Genomic DNA, 22,383 nt, shown 5'->3' on the forward strand with positions numbered 1-22,383 from the left:
ATTAATCAAAATAGTAAATAGACCAATCGATTCACAGAGCAAGGGAAGCTGCACTCGGGTCGGCGAGAAGAGTTTAAAAAAGGAGCGTTTTGTGGATCTCGGAGCTTGAGCAGCCGACTAATCGATTTGAGGAGCAAGTGAGCTACACTCAGGTCGGGAAAAAAAGATTAAAAAGGGATGCTTTGCGGGTGTCATTGGGGGTTGCGAGAGTGTGAACGAGAGAAGTGTTTAAAAAGCAATGGGAGAATTAGGTGCTTGCTTACATTTTTCCATTGGCTAAGTAACTATAGCCAATAAAAGAAAGGTAAGGTCAAGTGGAGGCTTTGGTTTGAGAGGCCTCGGTGAGCAGAAGCTGAGGTAGAGGTGTAGGAGTAAAGGTAAGGTAAAGACAGGTTTTTCTAATTCTTCACTCTTTAATAGACAGTGGGAACGGCAGCTAGGGAAGAGAGTCCCCGACATGACCATCCACACATACGACCATATTTTTAAAAACATAAAATTTACGTAGTTTTTGCTGTATTTCAGGAATACATGGCATGTAAGAGCCAAAATGTGTGTGCTTACCTTGTTAGTCAGCATTCCAAGGTCCCAGAGCTGGCCCTGGGCATCTTGATTCTTGTGCAAATGCATGAGTCTTCGATTGGCGGATGCATGGTGGGTTTGCGTATTGAAGTTCAGTTGGTGCACACGTGAGAGTTAAAAGACGCAAATTCAATATCACCAGGGTGCTCTCGTGTGTGCACCAACCAAACTCCGCTATGTGAACCCACTACTCACACACCAACCGAAGACTCGCATATTCGCACAGGAATCAAGATGGCCGCGCCCAGCCCAAGGTAAGCATGGACCAGGATGTGGAAAGATGCACCAGGATTGATTGATAAATTCAGAAAGCTTTAAGTTGTTATCATGCACGCAGGCACAATTCCAACTTGCATCTATTCCAAGATATGACTGATTCTTCAGTCTTCATTATGGTCGTAAGACGGGAATTACCTTTACTCTTCAAGCAAAATGTGGATCATCAGGGAAGTTGACAGTGCCCCTGATGTCTTCATTTACAAGAATTGCAGCCAACTGCAGCTCCCTACAGATAGCGTCAGGGAATTGAAGCTGCATATGGATGAACTCTGGATCATTCTGAAGGCTGAGGGGAGTGATAGACAGGAGTTACAGGGATGCAATCACACCTAAAGGCAGGAGGAAGGTATCTGGGTGGCAGTCAGGAGGTGGAAAGGATAGGCAGTGCAGGTATCCCAATGGTTCTCAGCAACAAGTATACCCCTTTGGATGCTGCTGAGGGGAATGAACCATCTGAGCCAAGCAGCAGCCAGACCAATAGCACTGTGGTCAATGATGACCCTCAGAAGGGTGAAGTCAGGTAGAGTGATAGCCATAGGATATTCAATAGTTAGGGGAACCGACAGGAGATTCTGCAGCAAAGGACACTCCAGGATAGTGTGTTGTCTCCTGGGTGCTCAGGTCCAGAATATCACTGAGTGGGTGCAGAATATTCTTAAGGCGGAGGGTGAGCAGCCAGAGGTCATGATGCACATAGGCAGGAGTGGGATTGAGGGAGTTAGGAAAGAGGCTGAAGAGCAGGACCTGCAAGGGCGGGGTTGGGAGGTAATCTTTCTATTACTTATGGTGCCACAAGCTAGGGAAGGTCAGAACAGGAAGAAAATGTGCAGGAGGCAGTGTTTCAAGTTCTTGGATCACTGGAACATTTTCTGGGTAAGGGGCTGACCTGTAGAAGTGGGATGGGTCACACTCAAACTCAAGGGGAACAAATCTCTTGGGAGAGAGGCTTGCTAATGCTGTTTGAGCAGTTTAAACTAACTTCTCAGGGGGATGTGAACCAAAGTGAAGAGATTGCTGGTGCACAAATAGAAATAGCTGGTAGGGGGTTTATGTGGAAGGACAGGCAGATAGGACAAAATTTCAGCCAGTGATAGGAGTTGCAATGCAACGGGCGGAGACAAAAGGAACAAAAACTTGGATTTAAATGCACACAACATAAGAAATAAAATGGATGACCTTGTAAGTACCGCTACATATTGGTAGGTATGATGTTGAGGCCATGATGGAATCATTACTAAAGGATGGACGTGATTAAGAGCTGACTGTCCAAAGATACAGTATATTGAAAGAATAGACAGATAAGCAGAGGGGATGGCTCAGTTATTAAGGAATAACATTAAATCAATAGAATGAGATGGACCTAGATCAGAAGATACTGAAAAATTGTGGGTGGAGTTATGAAATGGCAAGGGTAAAAATACACACTGTTAGCATTACATACAGATCTCCAAACAGTAGCTGGGATGTGGACAACAAATGACAACAGGAAATAGAAAAGGAGTGTCAGAAGGGCAATGTTATAGTAATTTTAACCTGGAAGTAGATTGGGGAAAACTAGGTTGGGACTGGATCTTAAGAGAGAGAATTTGCACAAAGCCTATGAGATGGCTTTTTGGGAGCCCATGAGAAATTGGCTGTACTCGATAGGGTGTTGCATAATCCACCAGAGTTGTTTAGAGAGCCTAGAGTAAAGAAACATTAGGGGGCAGTGACTACAATAATATTGAGTTCAATTTGAGATTTATCTGGAAGAAACTAAAGTCAGATGCAATGGTATTTTAGTGGATTAAAGAGAATTACAGATGCATGAGAGAGAAACTGGCCAAAGTAGATTGGAAGGAGGCTCGAGTAGCGAAGATGCCAGAGCAGCAATGGATGGAGTTTCTGCAAGAAATGAGCAAGGTGCAGGAAAAATAAATACCAAAAAAAGGAAATGTTTGAATTGAAAATTGTCACAACTGTGGCTGAGAAGGGAAATCAAAACCAATGTAAAAGCAAAAGAGAGGGCAGACAAGAAAGCAGAAATTGGTAGGAAGATAGAGGATTAAGAAGTTTTTAAAAACATGTAGAAGGTAATTAAAAAAACTCATAAAGAGGGCAAATAATATCAAAGAGGATACAAAAGGCTTCTTCAAGTATATATAGAGTAGAAGAGAGGTGAAAGTAGATACAGGACCACTAAAAAATGACACTGTAGAAATAATAATGGGAGACAAGGAGATGGCAGGGGAACTAAATGAGTATTTCTCATCAGTCTTCACCATGGAAGACATTAACAGTGTGCCAGATATCAAAGGAAATCAGGGAAGTTTGTTCAGTAACTATTTCAAGGGAGAAGTTGCTTAGAAAACTGAATGATTTAAGGCTGGATAAGTCTCCTGGACCAGATGGATTGCCTTTTTTTGGGGTTCTGAAAGTAGCTGTAGAAATTTGGCAGGCATTGGTAATGATCTTTCTAGTATGGTCTTGGAGGGATGGAAAAATTGTTGGAGTCCATTGTCAAGGATAGGGTTATGAAATACTTGGAGGTACATGGCATGATAGGCCAAAGCCAGTATGGCTTCCACAAGGGAAAATCTTGCCTGGCAAACCTGTTGGAATTCTTTGAAGTAACAAGCAGGCTAGATAAACAAGATGCAGTGGATGACTTGGATTTTCAGAAGGCTTTTGATAAGATGCTGGACTTGAGGCTACTTAACAAGATAAGAGCCCCATGGTATAACAGGAAACATACTAGGATAGGTAGAGCATTGGCTGCTTGACAAGAAGGACTATTTTTTTTTTTAAATGGGGATAAAACTAAAAATACCCTGATGCAAATGGACCTGGGAGTCCTTGTGCAGGACAGTCTGAAGGTAAACTTGCATGTTCAGTTGGTGAAGAAGGTAAATTCAATGCTGGCTTTGTTTTAAGAAGAATAGAAATGGAGAGCAGGGATGTGATGTTGATGTTTTAAAAAGCACTGGTGACAAGAACTGTGAGCAGTTTCGGGCTCATTTAAGAAAGGATGTGTTGATGTTGGAAAGGGTTCAGAGGAAGTTATAATATGAGGTGTGTTTGACAGCTCTTGGCCTGTATTCATTGAAATTTAGGAGAATGAAGGGAGATCTCATTGAAACATTTTGGATGTTGAAAGGCACAGACCGATAGATGTAGAAAGGTTGTTTCCCATGGCAGGAGAATCTAGAGTAAAACTGAAGGACATCCACTTAGAATGGAGATATGTAAGAATTTCTTCAGCTAGAGGATGGTAAATCCATCGAATTTGTTGCCACAGGCTGCTGTGGTGGCCAAGTCAATGGGTATTTTAAGGTAGAGATAGATAGGTTCTTGATCAGCCAGGACATCAAATGTTAAGGGGAGAAGGCAGGGCAGTGAGGCTGAGTGGGAAAATGGGCTGAATAGCCTATTTCTGCTCCTCTGTCTTATGGTAACTTAAATCCAACACTACAAACTGCAGCATTCATGAAGCATTGTTAAGTTATTTGGGATTTTCTGTTTGCAGAAGAACCCTTCTCACTGTATGGGGTATTCTGCGACACAAACTTAAATGGTTAAAATTTAAAAATCCAATTGACCATACCATAATACGTAGGAACAGAATTGTGGTTGATGTATTTTTCCTCTCAAGCCCATTCTCCTTCCTGACACCCTTGTCAGCCTCTACTTTTCACACAAACATAAGAAATAGAAGCAGGAATAGTCCATCTGGCCCATCGAGTCTGCTCCGCCATTCAATGAGATCATGGCTTAACGGATGATAGGCTTATCTCCACCTACATGCTTTTTCCCCCCATTTTACTTAATTCCTCGACTATGTAAACATCTATCCAACCTTGTCTTAAATACATCTCCCGAGGTCATTTACACTACTTCAATGGGCAGTAAATTCCATCGATTCACCCCCCTCTGAAAAAAAGTTCCTCCTCATTTCTGACCTAAATCTATTATGTTAAATCTTAAGGCAATGTCTCCAAGTTCTAGTCTCCCCTACCAATGGAAACAACTTACCTACCTCCATCTTATCTATGCATAATTTTATACATTTCTATGATCTTCTCTAATTCTTCTAAATTCCAGTGAGTACAGTCCCAGATGATTTAATCTTTCCGCATAGGTTAACCCCCCTCATCTCTGGAATCAACTGGTGAATCTCCTTTGCACCACGTCCAAAACCAGTTCATCTTTCCTCAAGTAACAAGAGCAGAACTGCACACAGCACTCTAGATTTGGCCTCACCTTGTACAGTTGCAGCATAATCTCCCCCACTCCTAAATTTAATCCCTCTAGCAATAAAGGCCAACATTCCATTTGCCCTCTTGATAGCCTGCTGCACCTGCAAACCAACTTTGGTTTGCACTCCATCTGACCTTCCATTTTTCCTTCCAAAGTGGATTACCTCACATTTACCAAAATGTACGCCATCTGCCAGACCCTTGCCCACTCACTTAACCTATCTCTGCTCTAAATATACCCAATGACTTGCCTTCCATAGCTGTCTGTGGTAACAAATTCTATGCGTTCATCAACCTCTGGATGAAGAAATGTCTCCCCCTTTCTCTTCTCAAGGGACATCCTTTTATTACATTATTATTACTCTTGCACGACAGTAAACTTTTTTTTTCCACATTTAAACGATAAAGCCATTTCAGTATTCGGTTGGTTTCAGTGGGATCTCCCTTCATTCATTGTAAATAAGTCAACAAAGTTCTACCAGCCACTGTTTTTCACTCCAGATTCCAGTACTGTGATGTTCCAAATAAACATTAACCTCATTTGCAAGATTGTTTGTCTAAATAGATTATAAATAGATTAGTGCTCCATCTGTATTTGAAAAGAGTGAATATTTAGTAATTGGATTGTAACTCTTGCAGATGGAAAACATCTTACCCACCCACAAAAATCTAATGGCAAATTACAAACAACCTCCAATTTTTAAAGTAAACAGTGAATAATTAAATATTTTTACATTGTATAGGATTGAGATACCATAATCAAAGTATGTACATAGTTACCTAAACATTTTAAGATAGTCTGCTAACTTTGGGATGTCTGTGATGTCCTCCTGGAATAAGAAAAAGTACTGTCACTTTTAAATTAAGAATTATTTATGTAAGAGGGAATATAAACAGACTGAATGATTTTTAGAAAATACCAAGAAAAAATATTTAAGTAATTCTTGTTCAACTCAAACTCATATTTATCATTGTATAAAGGAGCTGTATCTTGCCAGGTAGTCGGATTGAGGATAAGATTATTTTGCCCTTCACCAAACAAACTTCATACAGTGGAAACATTTTTTTTTTAAATATATACTTGTACCATCTCCAACTTCTTTCTTGATGTTTCTAGATTTTGCATCGTCTCTGTGAATGCTGCTCTTCTCTGCTACTCTGTTTGATGGTGGTGTTGGAAAGACGCGATATTTTGCCAGCTGCTTCCAGCAAATCTCACTCTAGGATCTTTATCTTCCCCTATTTTTTTTTTGTTGATGGTATTTTGGCTATTAAAACTTCTTTGAAAAGGAAAAAAGGTGGGACCACTTGGAAAAGCCCAGGATTCTGTTCTGAGAGTGATGTGCCAATGTCATCAGGGACACTGAAGATAACGTGCGCGGAAATAGAAAGACGGACAGGTGATGGAAATATAATGGGCGAGTCAAATTGAAAGGAAACTTATCCTTTTGGTAACAATACACAATCTGCTGGATGAACTCAGTGGATTGAGCAGCATCAGTGGGGAAAAAAGAATGAGTAATGTTTCAAGCTGAAACATTTTATTAATGCTAGTCAAATGTGGTCAAGAACCCCATGTATACAATTAATAATGTAGTTTGATTGTAACTTGCACACATCTCCTCTCCTTGACAGTCACTTAAGCATGGGTGTTTGTGCTAGCAACAACCTGCTAAAATTATTAGTGGACAAGATCCAGTTTGCAAGTTTTGTGTTAAGGCCAAATTCAAATTTTGGAACAACGAGTTTTCCATTTTAGCCAGTTCCAAAATAAAGTTTCACAGTAATGTTATCTGAAAAGTCTTTCCGCATCCTTGATGTTAGATTCATACTTTCCATCCCTGTACATTGTAACAGCCATCCTCTAAATTACTACGTTGCCACTTCTGAGGCCCCATTGTAGTTACTTCCTCCTCTGTTGTTTGAGGAGGAAGTAACTGCAATGGGGCCTCAGTCTCAGCCCCTCAATGCCCAGGAATGGAAGGATGCCAAGGACTCCAGGCTGAGGTCCTTCTCCAAAGCTCCCTCAGTTGGCTGTGACAAGCCTGTGTGTAGTCAGCATGTACTTCTGCAGCCTGGAATGTGTCAGCCAGCAGCATTCCCTCACCAACATCTCAGTGCACTGGAAGACCAACAGGTTTTGGGCAGACCAAAGTGTGTCCTTCACCGAGTTGATGATCTTCCACCAGCTTTGCAGGTCTGTCTCTATATGCGTCCCTGGGAACAGCCCGCAAATCAGAGTCCTCTGTCATGCTGCTGGTGGCGATGAACCATGACAAGGACCCTCACGTCCTTCTCCACACTGTCTTAGCAAATAAAAAGTATGCAAAAAGGCAGGTGACTGTCTCCATCTCATGTTGGGTGATAATCCTGTTGTACTGGGGGGCGTCTGTCACTGCCAATCAGACTAAGTCCTTAAGCTTGTTTGTGAGCCCTGGCAATGAGGCATTCCACTAGATGGTCTGGACAGTCTGCTCAGGGAACCACCTTGTTCCTCAGTGCCTGCAGTATGACTTTGCTGAGCACTCCCTGATGGACTTGAGGTCAAAAGTGTTTATCTGGATAAACTTTTCCACAATGGATAGCCAACTGTTGACCCAGTAAATGGATATGAAGGTGGAGGCACTCCTCCCTGATTTTAACTAAATGCGGATGGATGCGTGTTATTCACAGTAACCTCAATGCTGTGCCTGCATTGTGTTAGGATCTTAACATGGCACAGACATTCAATGTTTCCCCACTTAGCCACAGAATGAAATTCGCCTTTACAATTAATCCAATGCACAAAAAGCTTTTGAGAAATCATCCAAGACACTCAACAAATGCAAATTTTACTGTCGAGTCCAGCAAACAGAATTGCACAAAGTAGTGTGTCAGGGAAGCGAAAGAAGCCTAAACAATCCAAATCTGTCTTTTATAACAAGTTCATTTATGACAGGTTTCCAAAATTGCACTTTGCTGCAAATACTAGACCCATTTTAAAGCAGTACCAGCAACTGAGCCACTATAAGTACCAACGCCTGGAATTATTTGACCGATAAATGAAATACCTTTCAGAAAAAGTAGAGAAGCAAGAAAAAAAATTTACCAAAATGTTGTCCGTTTTTCCACCTTCCAGTGTCACCTCGAGACTGGTTAGAGCAGCCTCAATTTCATCTACATCTTGCTCATTTGTGTAGTCTTGCGGTTCGGATAATAGCGATAACTTGCTTATGTGATACTGAAATGACATGTTAATATTTTCTGAAATTTTTAAATGACATTTTCCCCAGAACTCTCCCTGCCATAATATTTTAAGAATGAATACCTGATTTTATCAGCTGTTAAATTTATTGCAGCACTCTGCTTGCAACATCTCAATATTTTAGGTTTTGACATGTGTGTATGAAATGAAAGTACGGCTGAGAATGTAGTTGCAACACTTATTGCCTATTCCTCAAACTTAATTTGGCACTGTGTTCTTGTAGCAATGCTCATCAATTTTAAAGTTTAAATCAAACAAGAAACGTATCTAAAAACACTGATTGTGCCTGTTGCGATTCATAACTCAGCTCGCTCGCACTCTCTCCTGCAGAGGGTCGTTGGTTCAAGACAGACCAGAGATTTAAACGCAATTAAGTAATGTGGCACAAAACCACTGATCTTCCAGTCATGAATTCCAGTTATGAATCACAGCCTGCACGTTCATATTTTAAAAAAAAATCCAAGAGATCCCTGGACAAAGACTTCCAGCCACTAGAGCACCACTCCACCAGTGCTCTCTGATACCAAATACTAGGACATTTGGAATGCACTTTGCCAACTTGGCATGGACTCTTTTTGACTAACCCCCCATGTTTACAGCCAGGCTGAAATTCTCATACTTTAAATCATTGCACTGCCCTTGTTAACATATTTGTTACCTCCAAAAGAAAATTCTAATTGGTCAGACAACATAATTCCTCTAATGGTTAATCCTTTCTCTCAGAGTTTTTTTTTAAACCCCCCCCCCCCCCCCCCCCCCCACAATCACTGCTTATCCCTTTCTGTGCAGATGGAAAGTCATCAGGAATGGGAAATGCAATTCAATGCATCTATGTTGGAAATCTCCTGAAACCTAGGGAAGAGCCCTCCAAATACACAGCTAAAGAAGATACAAAAGAATCCAGAAAATTGAACGAGTGAAGTTCTGTAGTTCCAAGAGTTCTATTTTTATAGTCAATCACACAACAAGAACAATAAATTTTTGGAATTTATTTGTTCAGCTATCCTGCCAAAGAATTTGTAAGATTTTGCAGAGACAACGTTGCTACTATATATCCAGTGCTGTTGGTAGTCACATTCTCAGAAGTGCTGAGGAGTGCAGGGATCACTGCTACCTGGTACACCACAAGACTTGTGCCAGGTGTTATACTTGCTCACTCAAATATGCTCTTCCTCAGTCAACCAAAGGCTGAGTTGGTGCATTGAAGGCAATGTTGGATTACAATGTTGTACTAAGAGGCAGCTCGCAACGCGTGGACAGTGGTTCACCTTTTCCGGGACTGTGCCACAAACCTTTTTTTTTTAAAGTATAGATCTTACGTGAGAGCGCAAAGATTTAAAAGTGAGCCTGAGGGCAACTTTTTTTCCCCCCACACAGAGGGTGATGGTCATAAATGTGCAGCCAGAGGAATCTGCAGAGGTGGGGTGAATTGAAATGTTTTAAAGACATTTGGACAGGTACAGTAAAATCCCTGTAATCAGGATTTCAAGCAACCAGCAAATAAATAAATTGACAGAATTAAAATGCATGAATAAATAAAATTGTAAATAAAAGTTTAAAATTGTAAAATGTAATGTTCTCTGAAGTAACACAATACCTTTGGTGAAAATGGGAGCAAATATTCAGCCCGTGAGTGGCATGGTTGTACTTTTCTTGTAGCAACTGTTTGGATAAAATTATGTCAGTTAGGATGAAGAGCTCGTTGATATTGCTCGACGTTTGGGTGACTCTAAGTGTCTCCTTATCCCTGCTTAGTAAGAGTCCTTATTAGTGTATTAAGGCTTTATCTGTAAACTTGAGGGGGGGGGGGGCGGAACCTGTTTATTCTTAATGCAGGTATATTTGTTAGGCATTAGAAGAGTGAGTCCCAAGCAACCAGAAAATTCATATTTCTGGCATCTACCAATCTCCATAGGTGCCGGATACCAGGGGTTTGACTGTACATGGATTGGAAGGTTGAGGGAAATATGGGCTGTACACAGGCAAATGGGACTAAATTGGTTAGCATGGACAAGATGGGCTGAAGGGCCTGTAAAACTCTATGGCTATGACTTATTGCCAGGGACAGCAAGGTGTTATTAGGAAAGGGCCCTTGGTCTTGTACATGTCAAATCCTCCTTTTATGTTTTGCTGAAGGGGTTGATCTGACCTGCTAAGTATGTTCAGTAGTTTTTGTTTTTAATGGCAGGACTCTGAGTACTTGGGTCATCGTGAGCAGCTCAAGAAAATTCAAGTCCAATTCTTTAACCACATAACAAGTGAAAGCTGCATATTTCAACTTTGAATGAAATTTGTATGAAAGGTGAAAAGATGCAGCTTTCCCACAGACTACAACATGTGTAAGAGGCACTGCTGTTCTCTGAACCAATTATTAAACATTTCAATTCAAGTGTAAATTGCTCAGCTTGATGGAATTCATTCTTTGTGCACTAGATGTTGACAATGAAGTCAGGGAATACTGGCAATATTCAGGAGTCACAGCTTCTTTGCAATTTAGTTCATTGTCTCTTTTTTTACATAGAAATAATGTCATTTTTCCATTGTCAATTTTCACACTACCTTCCAGAGTAGCCATTCACACAGAATAACCTGCGTACGGATATCGCCGTGTGTTTAGACTAAGTACCTGATGTGCAGTACATAGGGTGGATGTGGGTCTGCAAAATACAACCAGAACAGCAGAAGATCAAGGCATTTTGGTTATTTTTTAACATTACAGAATGGTAGATGGCCATTCTGGACCATTAAGTCCATGCAGCCAAATTACACCAATTAACCTACAATCCCTGTACATTTTTGGAGGGTGGGAGGAAACGAGCATCTGGAGAAAACCCACGCAGGTCAAGGAGAGAATGTACAAACTTCTTACAGACAGCACTAGATTCATACCCTGGCATTGTGTGAACTACTAGGCTAATCCTTCTATTTAATGAATCATGTCAAATCATGGCCATTATTGGAAACAAAAATGCAAGACAATTCAAGCTAATTCTGAAATAGGAACATGAGCCAGGATCCTGACTGAACAAAGCAGAGAGTATTGGAGGTCTGCCTGTTCTCTTCAAACCCGTTGGGGCATGTTCTTCATCTTGCTGAAGCAGGTTTTATAACAATAGTACATACCTGTAAAGCTGCAAACATCAACATTTCTTCTTCAGTGCAGTCAATTTCTTCTAACAGGATTGCCCACCGTGCTTGCTCGTACAGCTGATTTACCCGAACTGCATCATACTGCAACCAGTGGAGAGAAAATATCAGCATTAACCCAAATTCTGTACTGTACAGAGATGTTTCAATGTGGAAAAAGCTTCACACCTCATTTCGGGAAACTTTTGATATTAGGCAACTGAAATAAATTAAACTCTGCACCAAGAAAAAAAATGCTTGTATTGGATATTTGAAAGAAAAAAAACTAATTTGCAAGACACCTCGCAGGTCATGCAGCATCTGTGGGGAGAGAAAGAGAGTTGATGTTCCAGATCTAGGGCTTTTAGATGAGGCAGTGATAAAGAGGAGGGAAAGAGAGAGGGAGGATGGAGGGGGTTGGAGGAAGGAGGCATGGGTAGAGAAGACTCAAGACCTATGGGGCACAGCAAAAACGTGATAGAGTTCCAAGTATTTTCCAGATTTTGGTTGCAACATTCTACAGCAGACTCTCCATGCCCTTTCATCTCTTATAAAGTAAGTTAAGCAGTAAAGTCCAAGTTAGTCAATAGCAGATGGATGCAGGTTCATTGCAAGTGGAAATGTTCATCCTGTTCCTTTTGGAGAGAATGAACTAACTTGCACATCTTTTCCCCAGAATGCATCAACATGATGGTAACTCACTGTTAAAATGTCTCAATTAATGTGGCATTGCTTTAATCAATTTCATTTTGAGAAATGGGAATTAAAGTGTTTTGGTTCTTTATTGTTGACTATTCTGCCACGGGTTATGTAGAACCCTTACTGCCACGTCAAATATAAAACCTAGTTTCATTCTACTAAAACGAATGTCAATTATTTAATATATTCATATTACAATGATCAATGTCATTTCAGGTCATCACACATACTCCCATCCGTGTACACCTCTTGCTGTCTTGGAAAAACAGCCAATGCATCAAAGGACCCATCTCACCTCAGTCAATCTCTCTTCAACTCCTCCCCCCCCCACCCCCAACCAGGAAGAAGATTCATGAGTGCAAGATCACGTAGAACCTGATTCAAGGACAGTTTCTATCTCACCATTCGCCAACTCCTGAACAAACCTCAAAATAGTAAAATTATATTGCTTTGCTCTGTACTAACTGATCTCTCTGCAATTCTGTACTGTCTTTCTTGTTGTCCTATGTATGAAACATCTACTGGTCTGCTTGCAAAACAACCTCTATTGCAGCATTTTTGATGTGTGACAATGAACTTGAACCATCAACAACTGGAGGAATTTAGCCATGAACTAGTATTCACTCTTTTCAAGGGAAAGATAACATTACAAAGGCAACTCTGTTTATGAGCAATCAATGCTGCAGGCCTACACAAGCGAGGCCCTTCAACTCTTCCTTTGCTATATTGATGACTACATCAGGGCTGTCTCATATACCCTTGATGAGAGGTCATCAACTTCATTCACTTTGCTGCCAACTCCCACCACGATCTTAAATTCAGTTGGTCCATCTCTGATGACACTCTCCCCTTTCTTGATATCTGTCTCCATCTCAGGAGACCAGCTTTCCATAGACATAGTTTACAAACCTACTAAATCCCACCACTACCTTGACCACACTTCTTCACATTAAATCCCTTGCAAGGATTCTATTTCTTTCTCTCAATTTCTCCATCTATGCCATATCTGTTCCCAAGTTGAGGTCTTCCAGTCCAGATCATCTAAAATGCCCTCCTTCTTCCACAAAACGTGGTTTCTGCTCCATCGCCATCTTACTCAGCTCTAACCCACAACTCCTCCATTTCCCACTCATCTGCCCTGGCCTCCTCTGCCCCCAGACATTACAAACAAAAGATTCCCCTTGTCCTCACCTACCCTAGCCTGCACATTCCAACACATTATCTCCATAAATTCCATGATTTCACCATCAGACACTCCCTCATCTCTTCCCACCAATCGCCCCCTTGGCATGTTCCCCTGCAGGTAGTGCCATTCTTGCACCCACACCTCCTCCCTCACCACCACTCAGGGCCCCAAACTGACCTTCCAGGTGAAGCAACACTGCACTTTTCTATCCACAGGAGATATCTACTACATCCAGTGCTCTCATTGTGACCTTCTCTACATCAGAAAGACTGAATGCAAACTGGGAGATCACTTTGCTTAACATTTGTGACAGGGATCTACCAGTGGCTAACCACTTCAATTCCGCGCCCCACTCCCAAGCTGACATGTCTGAACATGGCCTCATGTACTGTCCATCAAGATCCCTTGTAAATTGGAGGAACAACACCTAATTTTCCCTCTGGGCACTCTCCAACTGGATGGCATTCACCTCGACTTCTCCAGCTTCTGCTGGCCTACTCTTTGTTTCCCCTCCTTTCCTCTGTCTTCTTTCCTCCAGCTCTCCACCCCCTCCCTTCTCCATTCACAGAGCCATCCCTCCTTCCTTGGCTTGCTGATGTGCTCTCCCTCCCTGATTCATCGATTATACCTCCTGCCTTATGGACTGTGCTCCTCCCCCCCCACCATTGTGTTTGGGCACCTGTCAACATTTTGTTCATACCTTGTGAAAAGATCAAGCATGAAATGTTGGTTATATATCTTTATATTTGCTCTTTAAAGTTCACTGTTTGATCTGCTGAGTTTCTGCAGCGTTGTGCATTTACTTCAATCATGATGTCAGCAGATTTTCATGTTTTGCTTCCTAAACATATTTGTTTGCTTTATGCTGACTACAGATCGACTTGGGAGATAATTAAGGAACCCTAGCAGCATATTGACTTGACCTCCTGTAGCACCAAGAGGGCAAGGAAGGGAAAACAGCATCTTAATAAATTAAATTTTAAAAGTCCAGAAATATCAATTGATTCATCCAAGGCTTCTGGGTAAGGCACACTGGACTCAGTGTATAATTATTGTGTTTTATTTTGCAAGCTGGTTTAATATTTGTCATTGGATTCACTTGTTTTTTTTTTGCACATTACAAGCATATTTATTTCATAACTAATTAATATTTTAGTGTGCCATTGTAAATAGATTTTGCAGGATAGACAGTCTCCAAAAATGTAATTTAATCACCATGCTGGATTTAAATACTATTTAATAAGAAAAAGTAAAATCTCCACTGGGATTCTGATTAGATTCACTTGGACTAGCAGAATGATAAACTAGTTACTCTTCCCACTTCTAGAGGTCAGGTTTCTCTGCTGCTGTGCAGACTTGGCTCTTTGTGTTCCCATATCCCTGCGGGGAGGACAAAATCTTCCTGGACAGTAACATATTTTACAATGACCTGGAGGAAATTCACTGCACACTGTTTCCAGACTGATGAGACTTTTTTTTTAAATGCACACTCACTGTACTGTATAGGTTCCTTTTGAAGTTAATATACATTTGCTTAAAATATTCCTAACATTAAAAGAAACTATTTTTAATGTCCCAGTATATTACAGAATTCCCATGGTGGGGTGCTGTTCAGTAGTTTTGATTCTGGCCCCCATCATTGTCCAGTTTTTCCACACCACATCAGTGGTAGGCTCCTGGAATGGACTGCCAGGAGTAGTGGTGGAAGCTGATACTCTGAAAGCATTTAAGTGGCTCCTGGATCGGCACATGAAAAATCTCAAGAAGGACATCAGAAGGGCTAAAAAAAAAGACAAGCTTGCTTTGGCAGACACGAAGAAAAATCCTAAGGGTTTCGCCATATTAATTAAGAGCAAGAAGATAGCAAGCGACAAAATTGATCCTCTTGAAGATCAGAGTGTTCAGTGGTGTATGGAGCCAAAAGAGATTGGAAAGATCTTAAATGGGGTTTTTTTGCATTTGTGTTTACTCAGGATATGGACAGATGGTCTATAAACGTGAGGCAAACAAGCAGAGAGGTCAAAGAACCGAGAGAGATTAAAGAAGAGGGTGTGCTTGCTGTCTTGAGGCAAATAAGAGTGGATAAATCCCCAGAACCTGACAAGATATTCCCTCAGACCCGAGGGAAACTAGTAGAGAAAAACTGTATGAGCCCTGACAGATAAATTTTAAATGTTATTAGCCTCTGGTGAGATGCCAGAGGCTCATATTGTTCTGCTGTTTAAAAAAAAACTATCTAAGAATAACCCAGGAAATTACAGGCTGGTGACCCTGACGTAAGTAGTGGGGAAGTTATTAGAAGGTACTCTAAGACATTAGATAGACAGTATTTGGATAGAAAGGGACTAATGAGGGACAGACAACAGGCTTTTGTGTGGTAGATCGTGTTATCCAATCTTTGTGTTTTTGAGGTGGTTACCAGGAGAGCTGATGAAGGCAGTGAATATTGTCTACATAGACTTTAGTATGGCTTGTGACAAGGTCCCACATGGGACATTGGTCTAGAACAGTGGTTCTCAACCTTTTTCTTTCCACTCACGTACCACTTTAAGTATTCCCTATGCCATCGGTGCTCTGTGATTAGTAAGGGATTGCTTAAGGTGGTACGTGAATGGGAAGGAAAGGTTGAGAATCACTGACCTCGACCCAATTTTTACTGAAATATTTTGCTTGAAAAAAATTGTCATTGGCCCATTTCCTTTGCACATAACGAGTCAATCAGGTACAATTGAAACAGTGATTTTCAAACTTTTTCTTTCTACCCACATACCACCTTAAGCAATCCCTTACCAATCACAGAGCACCGATGGCATAGGGAATACTTAAAGTGGTATGTGAATGGAAAGAAAAAGGTTGAGTACCGTTGGTCTAGAAGGTTCAGTCGCTCGGATTTAAGTTGAGGTAAATGGTATTCAAAACTGACTTTAGAGGAGAAGCCAGAGAGTGGTAGTGAAGAATTGTCTTTCAGAGTGGAGGCCTGTGACAAGTGATGTGCCTGTAGAGCTCGTCGAAAGAACCAAAGACTTGTTGATCCAAACCAAGGCTTTTATTAGCAAAAGACAGGAGCTCTTCACAGGTGGCCGACCAGTCCGGAATGATCCGACCTGGCTAGGGACACAACCCTTTAAGGCCCAGACAATAGGGGTGGCTTCGCTCTCAGCCAATCGCTGTGAGCACAGTCTAGATACAGTAACTATATACACTATATACATTGGTGATAGATCTGTACTATCACAGTGTGTCAGGGATCAATACTGGGACCATTGTTGTTTGTCATCTATATTAATGATCTGGATGATAATGTGGTAAATTGGATCAGCAAGTTGGCAGATGGCACAAAGATTAGCGTCGGCATGGACAGCAATGAAGGCTTTCAAAGCTTGCAGGATCTGGACCAGCTGGAAAAATGGGATTCAAAATGGCAGATGGAATTTAATGCAGACAAATGTGAGGGGTTGTGCCTTGGAAGGACAAGCACGGTAAACAGTAGGGCCCGGAGTGCAGTAGTACAAAGGCATTTGGGAATACAGATACATAATTACCTTAAAATGGTGTCATAGATAGATGGGTCATAAAGAGAGCTTTTAAAAAAAGCATGTAAAATGCTTCAAGCTTTATATATTCATGAAAATTACATTTGTTCTGTGTAAATACAGTATGGTATTTTTGTCTTTTAAACTGTTTATTCCGAAAGCAGGTGTATAAGTTAGGTATTATAAGACTGAGTCTCAAGCAACCGTAAAACTCACACCCAGCATCTACCAATCCCCATAGGTGTCAAATCCCAGGGTTTTACTGTATTGAGAATAGATTGGGATGTTATGTTGAAATTGTCCAAGACATTGATTACAAATTGGGTGTAATTTGTATGGTTTTGATCATCCAACTACAGGAAATATATTAATAAAATTGAAAAAGAGTGCAGAGAATATTTACTCAGATGTTGCCAGGACTTGAGGAACCAAGTTACAGGGAAAGATTAAAAGGTTAGAATTTTATTCCCTGGAGCATAGAAGAATGAGAGGAAATTTAATAGAGGCATGCAAAATTATGAGAGGTACAGACAGAATAAGTGCAAGCAAGCTTTTTTTCCATTGAGGTGAGGTGAGACAAGAACCAGAGGTCATGGGTTAAAGGTGATAGGTGAAGTGTTTAAAGGGAACACAGGGGAAACCACGCAGAGGGCAATGGGAGTTTGAAACGAGCTGTCAGATGACGCAGTGAATGTGGGCTCACTTTTGACATTTATAGAACACTTGGACATGGTTGGGAGGGGTATGTACCAGTGCAGGTCATTGCGACTAGGCAGAATAGTTTGGCACAGCCTAGATGGGCCAAAGAGCCTACTTCTGTGCTATAGTATTCTTTGTTTCTATGAATAGGAGGAGAATGAGGGCAATTTTAGCTTGATTGGGCATCATGTTTAGCACAGACATATGGGCCAAAAGGTCAGTTCCTGTTGCAATGGATCTGTGTTGATAGTAATGTTTAGGTTCAGGTTAAGTTATATTTCTTATAAAAATATCTTAGTAAATTATAGAGTTAAAATATTGTATTGTAGCAGCAGCTACACTGCTCCTGCAATAACACACACACACAACCAGACGGGTTGAGCTCAGTGAGCAGACTGATTTATTGCAGGCTGCTGGGCTGCACTTATACTCCCAGCCCATACCTGGCTGAGAACCACGTTGGAGGGCGCTGACGTCACCCTGGCATCACGCAGGGTTTTTGAGCCCCGTGCTGGAAGGAAGGGAAACCCCCGACGGCACCATTTTGGCCGGCTGCCCCGCCGCGTGGCTTACAAGCGGGGCTGATCCGCCTGCCTTGTGGTGAGCCACCACAGTAGATGTATTCTTAGTAAGTTACAGGGTCACACATAGATCAGCACATTTACAGATGCACTATTGAAATTTTTAAAAATGTTGATTTGTGGAGTCTATGTTACTTGAAGAGTCAGAGCTAATGGATCTGAAGTGGGTCTCAATTTTTCAATGGAGTGTTTGCTTTATAAAAACTGAAGTATCTAAGTACTTAATATGAACTGTTGAAGGAAGCTGTCTTTTTTTAAAAACCAAACCACTTAAAGCCTCTTGAGTAAGAGAACTGAAACTCAGAGCCATGTGAGTGATATACTTAAGTCTTTGAAACAGAAATGAGGTCATCTTTTGGAGTCATGATGTCTACAAGTCAGAGGTATGAAAATCACATGGTTTACAAGATACTGGGGTTGGCAACTGTTTAAAATTCCAATAACTGATCATATTTTCCAAGAATTAAGATGGACCTCATTGGTAATGTAATTTCACACGAGTCTAAGGGTATATACATCCAAATTCAGAGGCATCTTTAGCCCAGAAGAAGAAACCAGAAGAAGCCGCAAGAAGAAGGACTCTGGAGAAGGAGGAGGTGCTGTTCTAAGTGGTTTTAAAGTAAGACAGACCACTCTGACTGTCTTTTTGTTATTAGAAGGCAGCCTCATCGTGGAATCAACCTCCAGAACTCTTAAGAAGCTAAGAGAGAGTTGAAGATGAAATCTCTTCTTAGGAAACTTGAGTTTCAAAAGTCAAAGGATTGAATCAGTGTTAACAAAGACTACATTATTGCTTTAAGCAACAAGTGAAACTTTCCAAATGGGATTTGATAATTGTTTGGGATCACCAAACTTTGCAGATTTGCAGAGGGTGATAAAGAATAAGTTGTTGAAACCATTTCTTGAGCATAAATCTGTTGAGCAGCAGTTAAAGCGGAGAAGAATGGAAATTGAACTAGGCATAACGGAGATGGAGTTTGAAATAAGGAAAATAGAGCTACAGGAAGCTGAAAGGCAGAGGCATTTTAAGCTAGACAGAGCTGAGGAAGCTGGAAAGCAAAGAAAGATGATAAAAATGCAAACTTGGTCAGATTTTGCAGAATTTAGAAACGAGTATGATTTCAATCCAGAGCCTAAATTAAAGCCAAGCAAAAACTTTTCAAAAGAGACAAAATTCTGCGACATTGGCAGAAAATGATCACAATGTGAAATTTGCGCCTAAAATACCTTTTAAAAAGAGTAACATGAAGTAGCAAAATAAGGTGGAAAATAAATGGGGGAAACACTTTTGATCCATTTTGAAATTATTGTAAGAAGGCTGGATATGTGGTAGTGAATATTTTTTTTAAAGAGAAGGAGCAAGCAGGAACCAGTAGCATATATTCAAAGAGGTGAATCATAGAAGTGGAAAAGGATTTGCTGGTAAAATTAGGAAATCTTTTGGGTCAGGAAATAAGGTTGTCTGTGCAGTAAAGTATCCAATTATGTTTGAAAATGAATGGCGTACCGTTGCCAGCGAGAGTGTTGGACAAACTGATTTTAAGTTTAAAAATCTTGCCAGTGGAAAAAGTACTGGACAAACAGGAAGCATGAAAGATGCAGCAGTAGAAACAGATCCAAAAGCAAGAAACAGATTGAGATAGAAGAGATAACCTGTGATGACTCATTGACTAATTTAAATATTTCTTTGTTAGGTCAGCTGATTCTAAACTTGAAAATAGGGAACTTGTTAAAATGGGAATTGGATCAATTTGCCAGCAGATGGTAGTTTATTGTTAGTGGGAAATGATTTGGCAGGGAATGAAGTTGGCCCTGCAGTGAAATTAACAGATAAACCAGTCATTGATGAAACAGAGATGGATTTAGAGATAGATCCAAATGTGTGCAGTAATGAAGGTGATGGAAGAAAGTACCACCAGTGAAAACAGCACTGTACAAAATAATTTTAAAGGATTAAAAGTCTCTGCCACTGCACAGCAATTGGAAATGAATGTGTCCCTATTCAGAGCAAAATTAATAGAAAAACCAAGTGAAGTTAGAGGTAATGCTCTCTCTGATGAGGGAATTAAGAAAATGCCAGTGGGGTTTCATTTCAAAGAAGGTATATTGATGAGAAAATGGCGGCTACGTGAGATTACTGCTCATGAAGAATGGGCAATGGTTCACCAGATTGTACTTCCTCGAGCCTATAGAGATGAGATTTTGAACATGGCTTGTAAAAAACGTTTATGTGGGCGCCTTGGGGTAAAGAAAACTACCTACAAAATTATGAAACAATTTTAAGAAAAAATGGGAAGAGAAACCTAACCAACATCCCACACATTAAAAGTTTGCACTTTTAAAACATATTCCTGTTTTTGGAGAACTTTCTTCTAAAGTAATTGTGGATTGTGTTGGTCCAATGCCCAAAACCAAAAACTGAATGAATATCTGTTGACTGTTATGTGTGCCATTTCCAGGTTCCTGGAAGCAATCCCACTCAGGAATATTAAAGGAAAAACTATGCTGGCGGGGGTCTTGTAAAATTTTTCATTTCGTTTGCCTAAAGAAATACAATCAGATCAGGGAAATAATTTTATGTCAGGTGTATTTCAACAGTTAGTTTATAAATTGGGAGCTAAACAAATTATATTGTCTGCATGTCACCCAGAATCTTTGGAGAGGTTCCATTCAACTTTAAAAACTGTGATGAAGATTTATTGTCAAGAAAATGCAAAGAATTGGGATGAAGGTGCTCCTTTACTTTTGTTTGCAGTAATTTGGATACGAGGTTAGAGGACATTTCATGTTGCTAAAAGAACAGTGAGTTTATGAGGATGTGCAGTTGGATTAGGTTTCAAAACTTAAGGGTCGTTTACAGAAGTTCTATAAGGTAGCTGAGGAGAATTTAAAAATGGGTCAAGACAAAATGAAAGATTGGTATGACAAGAAATCTCATGAGAGAATTTTCAAACTAGGGAATAAAGTGTCAATTCTTTTTCCCCCACAATTTCTAATCCTCTTACGGCAAAACTTTTAGGGCTATATGAGAGAGAACATAAGGTAAATGAGGTCAATTATGTGGTTAAAACTTCTGATGAAAGGCATAAGACAGAGTAGTCACGTTAACATGCTAAAACTTTATGTTGAGAATTTGGATGTTAGCCAGAAGTAGCCTTCACCAGAAGTAAAAATTTGGATAGAATTGGAAAAGCTAAATCCTTTACAAAGCTAGATTAATTAAAAGGTTACTGGTGTGTTCCTTTAACAGAAAAAAGGAAGGGAAATTTCAGCCTTTGTAAGCCTATTGGGTTTACATGGATACAATATGTTACCATTTGGAATGATGAATGCTCCAGAAAAATTTCAGAGAATGAAACCCAATATTTAAAATGTACAGATGAGCTGGTTAAAGAGAATGACACATAGGAAGAACACATCCTTGCAGCAGGTGTTGAATTTATATATTGTTTCTGCCATATTTGTAATATATTGTTTAAGATTGAAATCTATTAAAAACAAGTGGGGGATTGTAATTTAAAATTTTGACTTTTAAGAAATTCAAAAGTTTCGTCTAAGGAAGGAGACGTATTGGATCTGTGTTAATAGTAATATTTAGATTAAGGCTACATTACATTTCTTATAAAGATGTCTTATTAAAGTAAATTATAGATTTAAAAGATTGTACACATTCTTAGTTAGTTGTGGGCTGATACAGGGTCAGCACATTTACAGATACACCACTGAAATCAGAAAGAATGTTGATTTTCAGAGTCGATGTTACTTGGAAAGACAGAGCTAATGGATCTGAAGTGGGTGTCAATTATTCAAGAACAATGGAGTGTTTGCTTTATTAAAAACTGAAGTATCTAAGAACTCATTAAGACATGTTGAAGGAAGCGATCTGTTTTTAAGCCAAACTACTTAAGGCCTCTTGAGGAAGAAAAATGAAACTCAGAGCCATGTGAGCGATATACTTAAGCCTTTGAAACAAAAATTAGGTCATCTTTGGAGTTGTGTGATCTACAAGCCAGAGGTATGAAAATCACATGGTTTACAAGAACTGGGATTGGCAACTGTTTAAAATTCCAATAACTGATCATGTTTTCCAAGAATTAAGACAGATCTCATTGGTGATGTAATTTCACATGATGCTAAGGGTATACAAGGCAGAGGCATCTTTAGCCCAGAAGAACCCATAAGAAGAAGGACTAAATTGACAGTATTCCCTGGAGAAAGA

General features: G+C 40.2%; 1 protein-coding gene and 1 long non-coding RNA gene across 8 annotated transcripts in view; one reads left to right on the forward strand and one right to left on the reverse strand.

Annotated features, from left to right (window-relative positions):
- The window catches only part of LOC138760997 (uncharacterized), a 58,888-nt gene that overhangs the window by 36,040 nt on the left and 465 nt on the right, over positions 1–22,383 (forward strand). The window contains exon 2 of the long non-coding RNA XR_011356056.1: positions 14,227–14,373. This is a non-coding gene — a long non-coding RNA (uncharacterized lncRNA). The remainder of the gene's footprint in view (positions 1–14,226; positions 14,374–22,383) is intronic.
- fermt1 (FERM domain containing kindlin 1) overlaps positions 1–22,383 on the reverse strand; it is a 115,418-nt gene that overhangs the window by 26,566 nt on the left and 66,469 nt on the right. For all 7 annotated transcript variants that reach the window (XM_069932431.1, XM_069932429.1, XM_069932428.1 and 4 more), the window contains 3 exons: positions 11,464–11,571; positions 8,185–8,316; positions 5,877–5,926 (listed from right to left, as the gene is read on the reverse strand). In XM_069932431.1, coding sequence (XP_069788532.1) covers positions 5,877–5,926; positions 8,185–8,316; positions 11,464–11,571 — 290 coding nt within the window. The remainder of the gene's footprint in view (positions 1–5,876; positions 5,927–8,184; positions 8,317–11,463; positions 11,572–22,383) is intronic.

This window comes from Narcine bancroftii, chromosome 4, assembly GCF_036971445.1.
Source record: "Narcine bancroftii isolate sNarBan1 chromosome 4, sNarBan1.hap1, whole genome shotgun sequence".
Taxonomy (NCBI): domain Eukaryota; kingdom Metazoa; phylum Chordata; class Chondrichthyes; order Torpediniformes; family Narcinidae; genus Narcine; species Narcine bancroftii.